The sequence below is a fragment of the Nicotiana sylvestris genome, chromosome 2 (genome assembly GCF_000393655.2).
Source record: "Nicotiana sylvestris chromosome 2, ASM39365v2, whole genome shotgun sequence".
In the NCBI taxonomy this organism is placed as follows: domain Eukaryota; kingdom Viridiplantae; phylum Streptophyta; class Magnoliopsida; order Solanales; family Solanaceae; genus Nicotiana; species Nicotiana sylvestris.
The window spans coordinates 8,070,710-8,093,842 of NC_091058.1; the positions used below are offsets into that span (position 1 = coordinate 8,070,710).

Below are 23,133 nucleotides of genomic sequence, written 5' to 3' on the forward strand. Positions count from 1 at the left end.
AATGCTATTTTCCCCTTTTTTAGAAACCGGTCAGCATGCGGAACCGAAGCAAATAGATGCGCAAAACAAATAGGATGCAGCAGGGTGGTCTTTTCATTTCAGGTTGCCTGTCCTAGACGGACCCAACCCCTGTGTTGAGTCCCCTAAGTCAAATGCAACGTGATGCAAATAAACGTTCCTACTAGGGATCCGGCATGCAGTTTCGTTATACTAGGTTTATACCCTGGGTATTTGTTCTAGACTGTGTACCCGAGCGGACAACTCGAGTCGAGGAGGGGGCTACGTACCGGGGACCCGCGAGATCGTCCGGCTTTGTAACTTGTCCGACCTCTTTCTTATTTCAGGTATTGACACTAACAGAATAGGGAGTCTCGACCAGCGAGCTTCTCCCCGGAGGTAAGAAGAGAAAGGTTTCGGCACAGTTTATATACAGTTCAGATAATATCAAAGCGGTAAAAGACAACATTTAGCACGTTATGCAAAAACATGTAATAAAGATTAGATAATAAAGCCAAATATAACAATTATTCTAAGCTCGAATTCTTGAACTCTGAACCAGTGGTTCTGGGTTAACACATCCCCAGCAGAGTCGCCAGAGCTGTCACACCTCCTTTTTGCGCGCCCGCCCCCGAAGGGTTAAATGCGCGAGGGAGTTTTTCCAATTTAAGTGACAATTTCGAAATGGGATTATTTATTTTAATTCAGAGTCGCCACTTGGGAAAGGTTTGGCTTTTGGTGTCCCAAGTCACCGATTTATCTTGAATCCCAAATCGAGGAAATTTTCGACTTTTCCAAATGAAGTCTGCGAACCAGAAATTCTAAGTAAGGAATTCTGTTGACCCGAGGGAAGGTGTTAGGCACCCTCGAATCCCGTGGTTCTAGCACGGTCGCTTAAATTGTTATAATGGCTAAATATCTGATTTAAATACATGTTGTGACTTATGTGCTTTTATTAAGTTTAAAACCGCTTTTATTATTATCATTTATTTTTATAGAATTGCAACGTCGTGAAAATGCATCTCGAACCACGTCACAATCAATGCACCCGTAGTTGTTAACACATTTAGACTCCGTTGAGATTTGGATTTGGGTCACATCAATGTGCACCCGAATTTGGGAATATAGTTTTAATTAAGCCGCGCCTAAAGAGTCTAGCGCGTTATTATTTTTTTGGAGAAAGGCCATGAAATTTACTAAATGGCCTATCCTGAATTCTAGATATTTATTATGGTTCATTATTGAGGGCCCCGCAATTTGCATTTTTTATTTGGCGAGGCTCGTCTCATTTTTAGAAAAGGATATCCTAAAGTGACTACATTTCTATTATGTTTGTTTCCAGAAATAGAAGAAAGAAAATGTATGCTAATTGAAGTATATGTTTTGGCCTAAACCGGATTCTTATCAATTTCTGATTAATTACTTATAAAGTGAAGAGACGGCATACCTTACGAAAATGCTTTGGTTGGACAAAGAAATTACATATGAGATTGACGAAATGCAGCACTTAATCCGAACAACATCCTTAAGTCGAGTTTAAATTGAATTGCTTAAACAGGATTAATAGAATTCCTTATTAAAGGATGTTACTGATGATATTCAAAACTCGTCCTATAAACTGCCTAAAGAAGTCGAAACTGGGTAATTCAAAAACTGTATTAACTTTGGCTAGATTTAACAACCATTCACCCTTACATATTCAAAGCATGCTAAAGAGCGAGTTTAAGTTAACACTCGTATTAAATAGCTGCACATTTCATGAATTATATTTACATCCTGTATACTACTAAACAAGTCAAATGTCGCAGTTTCAGATTGGCATAAACTTTAATTAAGTACAACCTTACTAATGTATCTCTATTAGGCTCACAGACTAGAACTTACACAGCTTAACAACATAAAAAGAAAACTTGTGAGCAATGCAACATATGATTATAACTCCTTCAGTTCTTTCGATTCAACTTTCATTGCAATATCAGACAGATTCGAAATGTGTACCTGAGGAGATGCTTACAATGAAGAAAGCAGGGGGGTCAGTTGAGCAGCAGTGTAAACGAAACAGCAGCAGTAACAGATAAATAGCAGCAGGACAAATTGAACAAAATCCCAGTGCAAAAGGCAACCAGTGCCGATGAAAAAATGGCAGAATGACAGCAATGACCAGCAGTATAGAAACAGAAATCCAGACAATCCAATTCCAAGAGAATCAACCAAGCAAACCAAACTAACACACTTAGCTGATACTTGAAAGAAAAGAAAACTGACTGAATAGGCTGAGCAGGCTAAGAATTGAACAAAAGCAGGAAGAAAACCAGTTTCTGATTTCTGTACCTTTTATCCCTCTTACTATCTATTTCTTTTCAAAATCCAATGTCCAATTTCAGTCTTGAAATCTATTTTTTGGCTATCCAAAAGAATTCTTTTCCAGTTTTCTGTTTTTGAGAACTCAACTCTCCTAAGAATGTTCCCTCTCAGTTCACTCTGTTATTATCAATGTCTGTCTGTGTGTGTGTGTATATTATCCAATCTAAAATCTCCCTTTAACTAATGGAAGTCCTCCCTTTTATGAACCTAAAATCAGCCTTTTAACAGCCTGTTTAGACAATTAGAATACCCCTCCCATGTGCTCTCTTCTTTTCAGTTTCTACTTACTAATTAAATAAGAACACAAACCATGATATTCCCTGGCAGACTTACTTTTCAGTAAGGTTTAATATTTCTGAACTAAAGCGGAATATGGGCAGCAGAATGTAATCTGACAGCATATGCTGTCAAATTATTTTAAACTTAACAAAAGCCTTTATGCAGGACACAGGTTGTGCACAATACACATGTGGTGCACAAGTGCACATGTTGTGCACAAGTGCACATGCCCTCCAATTCAGAACTGTATTTAAACAAAACATTCCTTTTACATTTCTGATTCAAATTAACAACTATAAGTAACCAAACTCAGTTCCTAATTGATTCAGGCAATGCTTAGCAGAAGCAAGTCAATTTGTTATTGTTCAGGCAGCTGAAACTAATTGACGACACATGTCGACTCGACTATATTAATCATAACACATACAATCGTAGCCAAAATCAGACATTTAAATAGTATCACACAAGGGGTTCAGATTGCAATGTTAATACAGAAATGACCTTGGGAGCTAATTGAATGACCAATTACGAATTCAATTGAACATACAGTTTACACACACACATTATGAAGAAAGACTTGACCGAATACAGAAGTCCGGGCAATGTGGACAATCAACAGTTGATAAAAAATTCAAAGACAAATTACACAAACATGAACAAACCTTTAATCAGCACATGGACTAAAATAAAGAAAAGAAAACAGACTTACCTTAAAATCTTTGAAAGAAAAATCAGGGAAATCAACTTGTGTTTGAACAGACCCTTCTCAAGGTTAAACGGACTTTAATCGAAGTGTTTCTCAAATAAGGTCCATTAGACCCTAATCTCTTGGTTTGAACAGGCACGGAACAGGCACGAGGAAACCTAGGGTTCTAGAGGGCAGACTTGGGTTTTGGGCTTTCTTGGTTAGATTCGGACCAAACCAAGCATGGTTTGGTCACGAGGGGGTCCGGGGACTATCTGGTATGAAACTGGGGTGCATCGGTGTAGACAGAGTTTTGCTCGAATCTTCAAATGAAGATTCGAGAACCTAGGGGATGATTCGAACTAAACAGCCAACAGATCCATGTTCAGGGTGTCCCAGTGGTCCTAGGGTGTTAAGGTGAAGGCCACCGGCGTTCATGCCGCCGGGATTAATGGTGAGAAATAAGGGGGCGGCTAGGGTTTCGTGGGGAAGGGGATGAGGACGAAGGCTGGGGTCTTGGATATGGGGGGGGGCAGGGTATGATAGAAAACTTATATATGGGATGGGTGGATTGATTTCAACCATTGGATGAGGCGAGATGGACGGCTTGGATCTGAAGGCTTAAAAGAAATGTCGTCGTTTGGCTTAGTAGGGGTCAGAATTGGTTCGGGTAACGGGTCGGGTAATGGGGGTTATGGGTGAGAGATCCAGACCGTTGGATCAGCTTGGTTTGAACGGTCGTGATGGATTGGCATTGAAACGACGTAGTTTTGGTGTTAAACTACGTCGTTTTGTGGCCTGGGGGTGGGCTGTTCAGACTGGTGGCTTGGGCTGTTCATTTGGGCCTCAGATTTTGAAATGGAAATCGGCCCAAATTCGTTTAAAACAAATTTTACCCTCTTTTTCTTTATTTCTAATTTTCTTAAACACACAACCTAATTAAATGAAACTAAAAAAACATTATTTAACAATTAATGTTTTTATTACACGCATATAAAAAATGTTAAAAATAGGTAAAATTAAATAAGACAACAATCACGGACAAAAAATGCATATTTATGATTTTTCTATTTAATAAACGGATTACGGTTCAAATTACGCATGACACATACATTTTTTTGTATTTTGTTTTAATAAAAATAAAAATGGGTAAAAATCATAAATAATTAACAAAGTGCCATGTAAAATCCAAAAATTGTACAGCAGGACCATTTGTTATTATTTTTTATTTCTTTTGGAGCGATTGTCGCGTAAAACAAAAATCACGTGCTCACAATCCCATAATTCAATAAAACGAAAAGTTTCTTCTTTATTTCTTATTTTATATGTTATTATTTTTAATTTTGTTTCATTTATTTCTTTTTCTGAACAGTTCTTTTCATACTGGTTCTAATGACATGGCATGCACAACGGATCTTAAACCTAGTCTAAAAGATCAATCTGATTCTGAGCTAACCGTACAAGAGGTCGATTATGATAATGAATCGGAATACGATGAGGATGAAGCATTAGAGGAGATAAACAGGAAGTTAAGCCAGTTTGAAGAAAAATGCAAACCCAACTTAAATGACACATAAGCCATCAATTTAGGGGATGCCGGCGATATCAGAGAAACTAAAATAAGCATCCACATTGCACCAAATATCAGGGAGGAATTAATCAAAACACTTAATGAGTTCAAAGATGTTTTTGCATGGTCGTATGATGACATGCCGAGGTTAAGCACAGATTTAGTGGTTCATAAATTGCCCACTGACCCGGCATGCCCTCCCGTCAAGCAGAAATTGAGGAAGTTCAAAACGGATATGAGTGTGAAAATTAAAGAAGAAGTAACCAAGCAGCTGCAAGCAAAGGTTATTAGTGTCACTCGATATCCTGATTGGTTGGCTAATGTGGTGTCGGTACCAAAGAAAGATGGAAAGATCAGGGTGTGTGTCGATTATCGCAATCTGAACAGGGCATGCCTAAAAGACAACTTTCCTTTACCCAACATCCATATCTTGATCGATAATTGTGCTGGACGTGAGATCGGATCTTTTGTAGATTGCTATGCTGGGTATTATCAGATTCTGATGGATGAGGAAGATGCGGAAAAGATAACCTTCATTACGCCGTGGGGAACTTATTGCTACCGGGTAATGCCATTTGGTTTGAAGAATGCTGGGGCGACGTACATGAAAGCAATGACCACTGTGTTTCATGACATGATCCACAAAGAAATTGAGGTATACGTAGACGATGTGATCATAAAGTCCAAGCATCAGGAAGACCACGTAGCAGACTTAAGGAAGTTTTTCCAAAGACTTCGAAGGTATGATATTAAGCTCAACCCGGCCAAATGTGCATTTGGTGTTCCATCGGGAAAGTTGTTAGGATTCATCGTCAGTCGGCGAAGTATTGAACTGGATCCGTCAAAGATCAAATCTATCCAAGATTTTCCACCGCCGAAGAACAAGACAGAAGTAATGAGTCTATTGGGAAGGTTGAATTACATCAACAGATTTATTGCTCAACTCACAGCAACCTGTGAACCCATTTTTCGGCTATTGAATAAGGACGTCATGGTAGGATGGACGGCGGAATGCCAGGAGGCATTCGACCAGATCAAAGAATATTTATCAAATCCACCCGTGTTGGTTCCCCCGGAGCCGGGGAGATCATTAATTCTTTATCTAACGGTCTTGGAGAATTCGTTTGGCCGCGTGTTGGGGCAACACGACATTACAGGAAGAAAAGAGCAAGCCATCTATTATATCAGCAAGAAGTTTACAGTATATGAGGTTAAGTACACTCAACTAGAGAAGACATGTTGCGCCCTAACTTAGGTGGCCCAGAAATTGAAGCATTATTTATCCTCATATACTACTTATCTCATTTCCCGCTTAGATTCGCTAAAGTATATTTTCCAGAAGCCTATGCCCACAGGAAGGTTAGCGAAATGCCAAATATTACTCACGGAGTTTGACATTGTGTATGTGACGAGGACAGCCATCAAGGCCCAAGCGTTGGCAGATCACTTGGATGAGAATCCTGTTGATGAGGAATACGAGCCGTTGAGGATGTATTTTCCTGACGAATAAGTAATGCATATAGATGAGTTGGAATTACCTGAGGAACCAGGTTGGAAGCTTTTCTTTGATGGATCCGCAAATGCGAAGGGAGTTGGAATAGGAGCGGTGCTTATTTCTGAAACAGGACATCATTATTTTGTTACAGCTCAACTGCATTTCTATTGTACCAACAACATGGCTGAGTATGAGGCATGAATTTTGGGTTTGCAATTAGCTGCAGACATGGATGTCCAGGACGTCTTGGTCTTGGGGGACTCGGACCTCCTGGTGCATCAGATTCAGGGTGAATAGGAAACACGGGATTTGAAGCTCATACCATATCGACAATGTTTGCATGATCTGAGCAAGCAATTTCGATCAGTGGAGTTCAGACACATCCTAAGAGTTCACAATGAGGTTGCCGATGCATTGGCCACTTTAGCATCAATGTTGCACCACCCAGACAAAATTCATGTTGACCCATTGCACATTCAGGTTCATGATCAGCATGCCTATTGCAACATGATAGAGGAAGAAGTGGATGGCGAGCCATGGTTTTATGACGTCAAAGAGTACCTCAGGATGGGGATATACCCGGAGCAGGCCACCGGAGATCAAAAAAGAGCCATTCGGCGATTGTCAAATGGTTTCTTCCTCAGTGGAGGAGTGTCGTACAAAAGAACCCCAGATTTGGGATTGTTGAGATGTATAGATGCCAGTCAAGCCACGACAGTTATGACAGAGGTACATGCTGGAGTTTGTGGGCCACATATGAGCGGATATGTATTGGTGAAGAAGATTCTTCGAGCAGGGTTTATTGGCTCACTATGGAGCATGATTGTATCAATTTCATGCGGAAATGCCATCAATGTCAGATACACGGAGATTTGATTCATTCTCCGCCGACGGAATTGCATGCAATGTCAGCGCCATGGCCATTTGTTGCATGGGGCATAGATATCATTGGACCTATTGAGCCGGCAGCCACTAACGGTCATAGGTTCATTCTGGTGGCCATCGACTATTTTACTAAGTGGGTTGAAGCTAAAACTTTCAAGTCGGTAACCAAGAAAGCAGTGGTGGATTTTGTTCACTCCCATATCATCTGTAGATTTGGGGTCCCAAAAGTGTTCATCATGGATAATGGTGCTAATCTTAACAGCAACTTGATGAAAGAAGTATGTCAACAGTTTAAGATTACACACCATAATTCCACACCATATCGTCTCAAGGCGAATGGAGCAGTTGAAGCAGCCAACAAGAACATCAAGAAGATACTGAGGAAGATGGTAGAAGGATCCAGACAATGGCATGAAAAATTACCATTTGCATTGTTGGGTTATCGCACTACCATCCGGACTTCAGTAGGTGCAACCCCTTATTTGTTGGTATATGGAACTGAAGCAGTAATACCGGCGGAAATTAAAATTCCATCCCTTCGGATTGTCGCTGAGGCTGAGATTGATGATGATGAGTGGGTCAAAACCCGTTTGGAGCAGTTGAACTTGATTGATGAAAAGAGATTGGCAGCTGTGTGTCATGGCCAGTTATATAAAAGGAGAATGGCAAGATCCTATAAGAAAAGGGTGCGCCCCAGAAAATTTGAAGTGGGGCAACAAGTGTTGAAACGAATCCTGCCACACCAAGCAGAAGCAAAGGGCAAGTTCGCCCCGAATTGGCAAGGACCATTCATTGTAACCAGAGTGTTGTCCAATGGCGCTTTATGTTTAACCGATATCGAAGGAAAATGCGTCGACATGGCTATCAATTCCGACGCAGTTAAGAGATATTATGTATGATCTCTTTTGGTTGTAATTGTCATTTGTTTGTGGTTGGCATTTATCGGAGAATGAAATGACGGAGGCAATTCTTTCTTCTATCCAAACACTTTAACCTTTGCTTACCCTTTTGAGCCTTATTTATTCTTTCACATCCCTCTTTTGGAGTCAATAATTAAAATAAAAGAAAAAAAGAGAGAAAAATAATGATAATAAAGACAAAAGAAAAATCACAAGAAAAACAAAGGAATTGGGAACTACGTTTGACCTGATTCCTCAAAGAAGGATACGTAGGCGCCTCACGGCTCGGTCATAGTGTAACAAGAACATAAAAATCCCCCCAAGCAAGAAAACTGGGGCAGAAGTTATGTTTTAAAATTTCAAAAGAGGTTTGATTCCAAGAGTTGTAATGTTTCACCCATCAAAGTTATTTTTGAATTTTTTGATAGCCTTTTCTTTTAGCCAGACACGAAAACCCATATTGATGTCCAAAAAAGACCTCCTGATCAGTATCCAAGAAGTGCCAAGTCATGCAAACGGAAGTCGGGAACGACACTCTGATCCCCAGCAAAGAAGAGGATCATAAACAAAAATAAATTGATAGCCGAAAGAATCCCCAACAGAGAGAGTCATATCGGCAACACTCCAATCCCCAGTAAAAAAAATATAATAAAAAATGAGAGAGTCGTATCGGTGAAAACCTTTACGGGCACCATGAGGCGACGGGAGTTGAGAGAAATGAGAGAGTCTTATTAGTGAAAACCCCTCGAAGGGCACTATGAGGCGACAAGACAAGATTGGCAGAAAGGATACGCATTTGGCAAAGAGCTGAATGCAAGTTTATCCCCAAGATGAAGTTGTTCGAAAGATTGATTGATGCGAATAGACTGGGTTGATCAATCTGGAATGCATGACATGATCGTTGGGATCGGTTATATCATTCAGATAAGTTCTTTATTTTTTTTCCCAGCATTTGTTCAGAAAAATTTCTTCTTTTTCTATTTTTTATCATCGCTTTTTTATTTCTTGGTTTAAAGACTTTACCTCCCCAACAGTTTGTTTTTTAAAAGGATTTTCAGAGTTTTACTACCTGTTGCCAAAATGGCGCAAAGCAAAATACGAATAGGACAGGCCAAAGATAAGGCGACAAAGCAAAAAGAAGTTGGTCGCAAGACCAAATGATGAATGAGTCTAGATCCCAAGAGGACCAAATTTCCAGGGGAAGTCGGAGAAAAATAGAAAGAACAATAGTTGAAAAGTTATGGATCAAATTCCAAGAGGATCCCCAGCAGATTTGCAAAATACTAGAACAACTCCGACAGATTCTGGACCAAGCTCCATAATGGTCGAACAACACAGAGCAGGGAAGGAAGAGAAAAGAAAAACCACCCCCAGCAGGAATATCATCCCCAGCAAGTTTTGTAGCAAAGCAGGGAAAAGAGAAAAGAAAAACCATCCCCAGCAGAAGTGGCACGACCACTCACCACGTTTTAAACTAACAAATTTTTCTTTGATTTAAAGCAGGGAAAGGAAATATTATTAACCGCAGGAAGACAGGGTCACAAAGAAGATTATTAAACTGGGGCAGAAAATTTTCTCTCATTACGAAAATTTTCTTGAAAGCAGATAGCCATTTGAGAAAGAGAGAAGATAACACAAGTTTTAAAGGAAATAAAATCCCAAGCAGTATACAAGTAGGGAGATACAAATTTTAAAAGAAAAGCAATCTTGGAAGAAGCAAGATAACCCAAAGTTGTAGAAGCAATGACCTTTGAATCAATATCATCCCCATCATTGTTAAAAGGAGGAAGATAATTCCCCAGCAGTGTTATTCCCGGCAGGTCTCAGGGAAGTGAAAGCACCAGCTTTAAAGGAATAGTCTTTGAAGAAGGAAAATGACATATTGGTGAAATAAAATATCGGTGTTATCCCCAATAATTTTCAGAGGAATAAAACACCAGTTTTGAAGAAAGTTGTTGAAATCAGGAGCCCGCCTGGAGAATGGAGGTGTTACATTTTCAAAGTTGTTGAACTCAGGAGCCCGCCTGGAGAATGGATGTGTTACATTTGAGAAAGTTAGAGAAGTCAGGAGCCCGCCTGGAGAATGGAGGCTGATTTATTTTTCAAAGTTGAAAAAGTTAGGAGCCCGCCTGGAGAATGGAGGTGTTACAAAGTTGTTGAAGTCAGGAGCCCGCCTGGAGAATGGAGGCATTACATTTAAAAGTTGGAGAAGTCAGGAGCCCGCTTGGAGAATGGAGGCTGAATTATTTTGAGAAAGTTGTTGAAGTCAGGAGCCCGCCTGGAGAATGGCGGTGTTAAAATTTAAGAAGTTGAAGAAGTCATGAGCCCACCTGGAGAATGAATGTGTTAAAATTTAAGAAGTTGTTGAAGTCAGGAGCCCGCCTGTAGAACGAAGGTCGTTATATTTTTAAGTTGAAGAAGTCAGGAGCCCGCCTGGAGAATGGAGGTGTTACATTTGAGAAAGTTAGAGAAGTCAGGAGCCCGCCTGGAGAATGGAGGCTGAATTATTTTGAAAGTTAGAAAAGTTAGGAGCCCGCCTGGAGAATGGAGGTGTTAAAATTAAGAAGTTGTTGAAGTCAGGAGCCCGCCTGTAGAACGGAGGTCGTTATATTTTTAAGTTGAAGAAGTCAGGAGCCCGCCTGGAGAATGGAGGTGTTAAAATTTTGAGGAAGTTGTTGAAGTCAGGAGCTCGCCTGCAGAACAGAGGAGTACATTGCAAGATCAAACAGAAGTCAGGAATGAGGAGGAGTACAACTAAAATCCCCAGCATAACAAGCTTTAATGTAGGGAGCAGTGTCCCCAGCAGACAGAACGGAATAATAAAACTTATGCTCAGAAAGGCAAAAGGCCAGTGTCATCCCCAGCAGTTTTCGAAAGAAAAGCACCAGAGGAAACACAAGCCGACAAGAAAGCAAGACAACCAAAGCAAGGGGAAGACAGATAAGATTTTATAATTCCTAGCTTAGTGTAGCTTCTTATTTTCTTTTGGCACGGTGTAATAAGGAGATTGGGAAGCAGTAGCAACAGCAGTAACAACAAAAAAGCAGTCCCATGGTAGTCCCAGCTACCAAAACTTCTCGAACTACATTAACCTGATTCCCTTCTAGCCAGGGATATGTAGGAAACCTTTGAAGCAAAGGTTCGGTTAAATCTTTTTCAAAAAATGCTTCACACGGAGTATTCCAACGGGCAAAAATTGCTCGTATCCGCTCATTTTATCTTTGCACGAAAACTCTTCGTGTTTTTGGACAAAGAGGGGCAGATGTGAGCACGTGATTTTTGTTTCATGAAAACTACTCCAAAAGAAATCAAAATAAAACAAAATTTTCTTGGTATATAATTTTAGGATTTGCGTGGCATTTTTTTGAATAATTATTTATGTTTTGTCTGTGAATGTTTATCGTGTTTTAATTAATTAAAATACAAAAAATATATATGTTGCATGCATATTTAGGATTTGATTGTGCATTTAGGAACTAATCGAACCATAATTTGGTTTTAAAAGAAGAAAATCACAAAAATATGCATTTAAAGTGTGCCATCGTGTGATTTTATTTTTAATTAAATGCTTTAACTTGTGTGTTGTTTGTTGTTAAGGGTTAATTAATATTTTTGTAGATTAATTTTATTTTACAATTTATTTCTAGAGTTGTTGTTTATTGCTAATTAAAAGAAGAAAGTTAAAATAATTGGCTAATATGGACTGGGCCAGGCCAAAATCAGGGCCAAAATGAAAGGCAATGACCCAGTCCATTATGCCTGATCTCTCAGAAAGCCTAAACGACGCCGTTTAGGCGTCTTCAATCTGAGCTGTTGATCGAACAAATCAAATGGTCCAGTGCAGCCCTGGCTTGGTTTGAAACGACACCGTTTCAAGTGTTCAATCTGAGCCATCCATTTTCTTTAATCCAACGGCTTCAAGGTCTCACCACGACCCGATCGAATTCACCCCCCCCCCCGGGCCAACCCATACCCCAACACTAAACCAAACGACACCGTCTTATTAGTTCTTTGATCCTAGCCGTTGATTTTAATCGATCCAACAGCCGAGATTAAATCTATCACACCGTATATATTCCTAAAATCCTACCCCCAGCCCCCCCAAAGCCATGCCCCTTCACCTCTTTGTTTCTGGGTTTCAGAGTCCAAACATACCCCCACCGTCAACCACCGTCAACCACCCACCGGAAATCGCCTCACGGCGGTTCCGGTGGTCCAAACGACCCCAGCTTAACACCCCCGACTCCTCTTAACCTCCCCGTTCCAAATCCATAACCCATATCCCTCGAATCAGGCCCCAATGTCTCGAATCTTCGATCGAAGGTTGGCCTGAAAACCCAACCGTCTCCGATGGTCACCCCTTTAACACCATAGCACCCCCTTCACTACCTGAACCCAAATCCCTTACTCCCTTGGCTCGAATCTAGTAGCATCTTCTCGATTCTTCAATCGAAGATTCGAGCCAAGACTCAACTCACGCCAAACCATCCCAAATTGATATCTAACACTCCCCTGACCCCCCCTTAGGCCTAAACCAACGAAGGTTTGGTTCGAATCAAGCTGAAAGTGTTCGAACCCCAAATCAGACCCTCAAGAACCCTAAATTTCCAAATCATGGAATCTGTCCAAAATTAAAATGAAAGGTTGGGGTCTAATCGACCTTAATCGAAGTATTTTCAGTTGAAAATACTTCGACTAAGGTCTGTTCGATCTCAAATTGTCCGAATCGGAGTTTCGAAGACTAGATCTGTATAGTTCTGGTATTATGAGGTATTTCCTTTTCTTTCCTTCGTATTTGCTCATTTTCCTTCTCTACGTATCTGTTTATTTGTTGTATTGATCTTAAAATTCTTTTGGTCAATTGACTCTGTTCATATTCAATAGACCTTTTCATTTGGACCAATTCTGTCATTTGTTTATATTCGATATAATTGTTACGTGTTATAATTTGTGTAATCGATTAATGAGTTGCGTCGATTAATTAGTTTCCAGTTAATCTATGTTTCTGTCAATACCACTGAAATTGCCTATGAATTGCCTGATTATCTGGGTCTGATTGTTTAGTATCAATTGTTGTAAACAATCAGTTAATTAGTTTCGTCTATTAATTCGTCCCTGTTTATAGACCAGTAAGTTCGTCAAACAGTTGTTGTGTGTGTGTTGATCTATGGATACTTAGTTTCAGGGAATTGTCAATAGGCTAACAATGATCCTGCATTCATGTTGATTCTGATTTTTATTGTTCAGTTTTAGCTTTAAGGATTTTGTTAAGTTCTATGTTGTGTTAAGTCTGGATTGATTTAATTTCAAGTTCATTTGTTCCAATTGATTTCTAACCTTAGTCCTTCAGTAATCAGAAATAAGTTTGGATATAGTTGATAGTCAGGTTTAATTTTCAAATGTTTGTTAGTTGAAAACAGATTTCAGAATTAAAAGCTGTAATGCAATAGTATTTGTGTTAGGAGGGCAGTAATATTAAGGGTTTTCAGGGGCAATTTGGGAATGAAACAATTAGGATAATATTTTAGTGTTAGTGCTTTGTTAATGGGGGTATTAATTAATACATTAATGGGGAACAGAAGGAAATGGGGGCTGATTAATTGGAAAAAGGCAGTCTTAGTGGCAGATTTAGTGGAAATTTTTGATTTTCAAAAAGAGAGGGGTCGGGCAGCACTAAGTTGGGGAAAAAGGGCAGATTTGTATAAAAGGGGGTTGAGGACTGATTTTAAGAGAAGTAAGAATTGTAGGGAGAAAATTCTGGAACAGAGAGGAAACAAATTTAGAAAAATCAGAACTTTTACATTAAGAGTTAGAGTGTTGAGGCTGAACTTTTGTATTAAGAGTTTTCAGGCTGCTTTTCTTGAGGGTTTGAAAATCAGAAACTATAGTTTCCTTGCATCTATCTGTGTTTCATTTTGGTACTGCTCGGTTTTCAGTTTAGTATTTCCTGGGTTTACTGGTTGTTGCTATACTGCTGTGGTGTTGTGTTGCTGTATATGCTACTGCTGTGTTTCTGCACTGATCTTCCCCTTTTCTTCTTGTGTCCATATCAGGTACACTTCTACAAATTATTTTAATGTACACTTTGAAGATGAAATGAGATGCAGAATTTTAGCGTGTTTTGTATTTTAGATAGACTTTAATTATGTTGTTTTATGTTAAATGAACGTTAGACATTTGTATAAGTATGATTGTTTCTTCTATAAGATCATGTTATTATCAATAAGTGATAAGTAACCTTAAATTGTGGAACTGAATTCCTTGAAAAGATATGAGCATCAATTAGTATAATATGTGTGTTCAATTTGAGTAAGATGTAGGTTTTTTTGAACTTTTAAGTCTCGCGTAAGTTTCATAGTTAAATAATGTCAGTTTTGTTAATGCGTGTCATCAAATACCTTAGTTCGGAATCATTTTGGCAAATAATCCATGTAGGATATCAATTTAATATTGGTTGGTTAACAAAAATCTAGTTTTGAACTCGCAGACATTAAAATAGAAGTAATTCGCAATTTTGTAATTGTTGAATCTTTAAGTAACAAAGACCCGCAAATTTAGGCAAACATAGGGACTCTTAACTTGTAGAATTAGCAGGTTTAGTATATTTGAAGAGCGAATCAATATATCAAGGCTAAGAACATTAATCCAATAGACATGAGACAAGTACAAAAAATGAGTTAATATTGAAGTTCAATATTTTTCGGAAGAGCATTAGCGATTAAAGTTAATTCTAGTTGTCAATATTTGTAAGTAGTTAATACCCATGGTTTGTTCATTTAACAAAATGGGCTTAGGATAGTTATAAGATGTTTAGTTTTTTTTTTTGAAAAATACTACTTGTCAATTTTGTACTTTATTTACGATTTCAGCTTTGGTGATGTTTACTTTTCAACAATGGTCGTAAGTTAGTAAATAATAACAACGGACCGATTAATCATGTAATTAATTAGGATTTTTATTTTATTTTTAGAGACTAATTTAATTAAAAATGTAGTCATTTTAGGATATCCTTAAAATAAAGGAGGCGTGCCTTGCCACAGTAGATCACAAATTGCGGGGCCCTCAATAAAAGAACTCAATAACCGGATAGACTTTGGAGTTGGCCCCCTAATGAATTTTTACGGCCTCCTCCCAAAACAACAATACGTTAGTCGCTTTAGGCGCGTCTTTAATAAATTATTTTCTTAAATACGGGCGCGCATTCATGTGGCCCAAATCCAAATCTCAACGGAATCGAAATGTGTCGATAACCACGGGTGCATTGATTGTGACGTGGTTCGAGATACGTTTTTACAACGTTGCAATTCTCCGTAAAATAATAACAATAATAATAAAATTGATAAAAGCGGTTCAAAGTTAAAATTTGCATATAAGTTCTTAATTGTTAAAATCAGATAAATAAGCCAAATATAATAGTTGAGCGACCGTGCTAGAACCACGGAATTCGGGAATGCCTAACACCTTCTCCCGGGTTAATAGAATTCCTTATCCAGATTTCTGATTCGCGGACTATTAAACAGAGTCATTATTTTCCTCGATTCGGGATTAAAATTGGTGACTTGGGACACCCTAAATCTCCCAAGTGGCGACTCTGAATAAATAAATAAATCCCGTTTCGATTGTCCTTTAATTGAAAAAACTCTTTCATCCCTTGCGGGGACGGAAAAAGGAGGTGTGACAACTGTACTATTTGGTCTTCCTAGCCTAGATTCAAACCCAAAAGACATGAGCCAACCCAATTCCCTAAATCTAAACCCAATTACCCTTAGACCATAGATCCAAACCCAATACTCATAAAATCCTAACAGTTTAAAAGGACCCTTCTTCTTCTTCAATTCCTAGACATAGACCTAGCTAAGAAAAGAGAACAGACAATTCCTAAAAAAAACGAGAGAGCAGCAGTCACTCACTTGGAGCTCAAGAGCCACGACCTGCAAAGAAAAGAGACAAAAAAGTGAAAGGGGAGGGAATAAAGAGACAGACGATTTGGGGATAGAGATTTGATTGGATTTTCTGATTTTCCGCAGGGTTCTTTATTTTTGAAAACAAAAAAAAAAGGATTTTTGGTTCTCTGCTTAGCCTACTTTCATCTTGAAGAATCAGAAAAGTACAAAAAAAGTATTTCTCTTTCTCTTAAAATATTAGCTTCTGAAATATGGAGATTTCCGGGAGTTGAAGCTCATTTTCCGTCGAGGTTGTCGTTGTCCAAATTCTCCAGCGCTAAGCATTTTCAGATTCAAAATTACTTCAATCTGGTCCGTCACTATCTTAACCTTCATTTGTTTATTGTGTCTTATATGATGGTTGAATGAAAAACTTGTGTGAATTTTGGTCTGCTTGTGATATTTTGAGACGGAATGTCCACCCTTAATCGAAATTTCATTGTTTGTTTGAGCTAGTTCATTTACTTGTTTAGTGCAAGGTTAGAATAGAATGTCATTCCGTACTTCATTTTTATATGTTTCATAGTAGTTCATTTGTCATTTTTTTTCTCTTGTCGGTTGTGCTTAGGCCTTCGTAATTTTAGAAATCCTCGGTAGGTGGACTGGGTGAACTCTCGATTTTTTTGTTAAGTTTTTTTGCAGAATAAATGTATATGAAATTGCTAACTACTGATGAAGAGATAGTAAGTCTATGAGATATGATAGCAAACATATGTAATTGGTGCAACCAAAAGAAAGACTTGAAGCTTTCCTATAGTGAATTTCCTTTTACTCAGGGGTATATTGTCGGACAGCAACATAGGGACTGAGTGAACCTTTTGTTGGTTATAATTAAATATTTCCTTCCATATCTTGGTATAAAATTAGTTTTCTCGGCATTTTTAAGAAAAGAAAGTATATTGCTTCTGTTGGAAGACAAAAGAATCTGACTAATTGAAATTGAATGGAAATCGTGTTATCGTTGTTGTTTGCATATGAGGGAAGATTACCGTTATGTTTATTTTGTTTATTTACGTTATTTCTACTTTTTGTCGTTAGGAGCATGCTTAGGCTGTTAATATTCATGAATCGTCGTAGCTTGCTTTAGGCGCAATTAATAAATAAATCGTCGCAATTATGAGTACGGTTCCCGTGACATAGTTGCGATATATAATTTTCCAAATCCGGATGCACATTTCATGTGGCCCGACCACAACTTCGAACCATTAATAAAATACACGTGTTGTAGATTGTGGGTACGGTTCTCGTGACACTATTCGCAACATGTACAAAAATAGACAAGTGTACGACAATCGTAACTTGTTCCGGAAATAACTCCATAAATAAATAAAAGCGGTTATAAAGTTAAAAATGCACAATAGGTTTCAAGCTTGTATTAAATCAGATAATTAGGCCAATATAATAGTTGAGCGACCGTGCTAGAACCACGAAACCCGGGAATGCCTAACACCTTCTCCCGGGTTAACAAAATTCCTTATCTATAATTTCTTGTTCGCAGACTTTTAAATAAAGTCAAATTTCCTCGATTTGGAATTTTAAAATAAATTAGTGACTTAGGACACCAATTAAACTATTCCAAGTGGCGACTCTGAATTTGAATATAAATAATCCCGTTTCGATTATTGTCACTTTAATTGGAAAAACTCTCTTATATACCCTCCTAGGGTAGTAAAAAGGAGGCGTGACAACCTCCGCCACTTCACTTACCATATATGGCAGGTGATTCAGCCATGGAAGAGGTGGACAAAAGTTTGTTGGCAAGAGAATTCAAATATCAACTATTGCAATATCACTTACAAAGGGCACAACAGAGAATGACTGACCAAGCTAATCGACATAGGAATGATAGGCAATTCAAAGAAGGGGACTGGGTTTACCTCAAAATACAACCTTATAGGCAGGTGACACTTTCAGGCATTAACTTCTCCAAACTCTCAGCAAAATACTATGGTCCTTACCAAATTTTGCAAAAGGTTGGTACTGTTGCATATAAGCTATCCATGCCTTCTCAGCTCCTACTTCATCACACATTTCATGTCTCCCAACTTAAAGCCTGTTATAAGCTCCCTGACACCATTTCACACCCACCTATAATCGATATATCCGCCCTCAACCTCAGCAGATTCTCGACAGACGGATGATCCAAAAGGGAAACAAGCAGTCGCGCAAGTGTTGGTTCAATGGGATAAAGCAGTACCAGATCAAGCCACTTGAGAGGATTACCAATCTCTCAAAATAAGGTTTCCTACATTCCTTCCTCGAGGACAAGGAAGATTTTAACGAGGGGGATCTGATACGAATTCAATAGAGATGAGCTTCAGATTGTGGTACCTTGTGTTTGCGCAGGAGTACATAGCCGCTATAATCAGTTGGGAAGGAGATTAGGAGAAGTTTGCATGATAGGCAGTTTAGTCACATTTACTTTTAAGTTATAGTTATTATAATTACACATTGACCCCACACATTTAGGTTATCAAAGCACATTAGGCCCAGCTCTGTTGCCAATTCTGGGTAGTGATCGTACAATGTCCGCTAGGCCATTTAGGGTTACAATACTATATATTGTAATGATCTTCTCTTTTTCACTCAAGAAATATATCAAAACCCTTATTTTTGCTGCTCTAAGTTAGCTTAATTTCATATTCTATCTTTCTTTTTCTTTTCTTTCATTTTACTGTTCCATTGCTTTTCTCGCTTTTCTTCTCATTTTCTGCTACTTAGCTCAGCTCGTATCGCGCATCAACAATTATAGCAACGTTGAACAAAAGGCTAGCAACAGATGAACAAAATAACTAATAAAAAGATGAGTGAATTTGGTAACATTACTAAATCAACATGACAGAAAGAGTGCTAAAGCTAGTAAGAGAGAAAAAGAAGAAGACAAGTTGTCAAGCCATAGGAGAAGATGCTCACCAGAACACACGTAGAGGAGGCGACATTTGAACGGTTAGGAAAGAAACGGTTCTTTTATTTAATAGTGATGACTTTTGGGCTGTTTTTTGTCGGATGTCTCCAAAGATGACTTTGGACTGCTAACATAAATTGAAAGTGAAAAGAATGAGCGAGAAAATGTAAAAAAATGGAGAAAAAAGATAATAAGATTCCTTCCAATCCCTATATATATATTCATTGCCAAATTGATGATGCAACATATAACCATTTTATGCGTGGCTAGCATATGAACTCGGATTGCTTGGATTTGTTAATTGGCCGTTCATATAGGTATCTTCTCAGCAACTTTAAAGCCTAAGAACATCTTCTCAGCATAAAACATGTCGTTAATGCTTTGTTTATTTAACCTTTAAGCGAAAAAGAAAACACAATGTCATCAATACTTTATTTTTTCGTATAAAAATTCTATAGCTAGAAATATTGTTTGAGTGGGTTTATTGTTCCCATTCGAAAGGTGAAGGGGCGTTGTTTCCTCCACCTTAAAGATTAAGGAGATTAAGTTGTATTTACTCCTTCATGTTATGTCCTATGGATATGGAATTTTTTTTCCAGAAAAATATATAACTTCTTTGCAAAGCAGATTCCTTTGAAAGTTTCTCCATTAGGAACTGCATAAAGGAAATAAAAGCAATGGTCACCGGCTAATCATGTCTTCGAACTTCACCATATATCAAAAGTACATTTCTTTTTTGATCAGTCAGAAAAAATATAAGTACATTCTACCTAAGTAAAAGTATTGACAATAATCGTCGAATTTCATGACACAATTTTTCTGGCAAGCAAAATGCTAACAATCTCATTTACATATCTAACAAACACAAATTTTATAGCAGAAACGTAGGAAGCACATGTACCATAAGAGCAATGATACAACTGCACCAACAAATCAAGCATCTTATAAAGCAGTTTAGAAAGATAACTCAAAATCCTCAAAGTTATTTTTTTTAATGACCGAGAAATCCGTCTGGGGCCGATTCTTTGGACCAACCGCATCCTTCGAAACTCGGTGGATAATGGGCCCGCCCCTCAAAATCCTCAAAGTTATAGTTAGAGAAACATAGTGAAGATAAATTTTCAATCCGTGTCTCTGAATGATTCTCTTTTGCTTCCAAAACAAAAACTATATATATCTTTGAGACTTTGACTAACATCAACAACAACAACATACCCATTATAATCCCACAAGTGATGTCTGGGGAGGGTAATGTGTATGGTTGTATGCAGACCTTACCCCTACCTAGGGAGGTAGAGAGACTTTGACTAACATCGAATATAAATATTTTGAAATGCCAAAGTTAGACAATTGTAGTAGGGCACAGTAATTTCAAATTCTAGTTTCATTTCCAAAAGATAAATAAATTGACGCACAATCTTGCACTAAAAACTGGTAAACTGATTATCGGGAAGCACAATAGGAATAACAGGACAAATGGAGGAAATGTTGATAACCATCACATTCAATTCATACGTCTCAAATTTTCCTGATTTTCATTATTTTCTCATGGGTCATAGAAGGGGTACTCAAAAGAAGAGAAGGTGAGGCTACACACATTATATACCACATGAGGAGCTGAGAAAATAAAAAATAGTCCGAAGACAAATTACACATGGGAGTAAGTTGGCAAATAAGTTAGATGATGAGTTTATAATCTATTAACTCTTCAATGAACATCCATAGGACGATAGACCAAAAAGCTCCTATGATCCAATTGGCAAGCATGATCCTGACACTTCTACGAAGTCCACACAATAATCAAGATGTTCTGTGCTAGTTGAAACTGCAGTACCTTTTCTTAACAAAACAAATTCTAATTTCAGAGCTTACAGCCAGCATGCTACTCATAGATACGGGTGTTGTATCAACTCAGATCTTACAAACTCCAGTGCTTCAGAAAATATCAAAATTGTTTTCGCTTGTTGGAAAAGAACTTATCTCTTTTTACCCAAACATACAGAAGGAAAATTATAACTCCAGCAGTCATAGAAACTGACCCCCAGGGAAATGGTGGGTCCTTGAAACAGTCTAGCGATGCTTCCAGCTCTTGAGAAGCATGGTAAACAAGAGAATGAATGGCATAAATATCATGATCCGACGACCTCATGTAATACAGAGCCATTTCGAAGTCAAAATGTGATAGCGCTGAAACTGCCTTGTCTAGCTTGTACTTGAACAAGTTCCACCGCTGCACGAACTCAGTAAGCTGATTATGCTTCAGAAGCTTTCTCTCCCCGCCATGTGCATCAATGGATCCAAGAACCTCAAGAGCACTAGTAATACTATAGTTCAACGATGTCAGCAACACATTTCTCCTCGCAGCATCCTTCTGGACAAACGACAAGGAAGAAACCTCCGAAAATGGGCCAAATGGTGTCTGCCCAATGCTCCACGTATAGTCAACTAGAGTACTGTTATGTCTCGGGCTCCATACCATATGTGTCGGGGAAACACCCCACATGCTCTGTAAGATGGAACCTACAAGGGGTCTCTCCAACTCGCGAGTCTGTGTAAACACATGACGCCCATTACAACTATAATCACTCACAGTCTGCGTACTCTTCGTCCTGACTGCAATAACCATATCCTTAAAGGCCACGGACTGATGATAACGATCAAGCAACAGAATCGTATTAACGTCCAAATCAAAAACATAAACCGGAAGAATCCTTCCCGCAAAGTCCTCCTCAGGAAGCTTAGCGACCTTCCTAAACTCCTCAGCCGATTCAGACAATGTCTGGTGTAAACGCTTTGAGTCCAGGTACTCACTGACAATCAGAGTATAATTATCAAACAAGTACCTAGAAGTATACGAAGTAGCAGCCCTAGAAATGGCAAAAGAACAAATAGGACACTCTGCTAAATTCACCTCATACTTCTTAAATCTCAAAGATTGATCACCAAACAACAACCCATTTTCATTTACTTCATCCATGAAATTCCTCTCTATCAACTTCCAATCTAACCCAAAACTATCCTTATTATCCGATATACTATGTATATGTATAAACTCAACAATTAAGGAATTCTCAAACGGGACAGGAATTCGCAAAGAGGGCACAAGAAGAACCTGATAAGCACTCCAAACCAACGACGCCAAATCCGAAAGCAGTGCCCTTTGGGACTTCGGGCGGCCGTGCAACGAAGCAAACGGATGAAACTCGCCACGTGGCAGCACGCCATCGCCGGACAACGCAGGCCCATAATCAACCGGGCCAGCTCCCAAATCAATCCATAAATACCGATCTTTTCCAGTCCATACAGTGCCCAAACACTTAGTGAAAGACGGGGACGGATCTCCAGGAGTGTAGCTGTAAGCATAGGGTTTTGACTGGGAGCCCAAATTGAGAATATAAATATAAATCCCATTAATTGGTTTCTCTTTTTCATAGTCCTGTTTGATTAATTCATCGATGATCTCGTGCGGGACGGAGGCGAGCACGGATCTGAAAGATGAAGGGACAGTGGAGAGGTGAGTTTTGAGGGTTTCAGATAAACGTGAAGAAAGGGAATTAGAAGAATGCGACACGTCAAGGTGAAGGGAATGGGAAATAGAGAGATGATGAGATGGTTGATAAGAGAAAGGGGTGATGACGTGGAACTGATCGGAAGAAATTGCAGAGCTGAGAAATGAAGAGAGCTGAGATTTGGAAGAGGACGAGAAATTGGAGCCGACGAGCTTGACGGTGATGGGGACGGAGAGTTGGAACGAGAGGAGGGAAGAAGGGGTGGTTGGGTTGTTTAAGGAGGGGTGGGCGAGGTGTTTTTTGAGGGAAGAAGGAAGGGAGAGGAATGAATCGTTTGTGGCAGTCGGGTCAACCCGGGATTGTTGAGCGAGGAAGGAGTCTAGTCCCACGATTGGGGCGGAGATGGTGGCGGTGATGAGGAGTTGAAGGAGGAGGAGGACGGCGGCGATGACGGTGGTCGGAGGCATGTTGTCGGAGTTGTAGGATCCCGGTGGGGATAGGGTTTGGGGTTTGAGCGAAATGCGATGTGAGTTGACTGACGGAATTGGGAGTGAAGGACTGAGGAGTACAACTGCGAAGCTGGTCAATAACTCAATTTTTTT

At 39.0% G+C, this 23,133-nt stretch overlaps 1 protein-coding gene across 1 annotated transcript; it reads right to left on the reverse strand.

Moving 5' to 3' along the window:
- Positions 1-20,499: 20,499 nt before the first annotated feature.
- LOC104209989 (uncharacterized) lies at positions 20,500-23,133 on the reverse strand. The gene has a single exon (XM_009758778.2). The coding sequence runs from the start codon at positions 22,996-22,998 to the stop codon at positions 20,968-20,970; it is 2,031 nt and encodes a 676-aa protein (XP_009757080.1). The 5' UTR covers positions 22,999-23,133; the 3' UTR covers positions 20,500-20,967.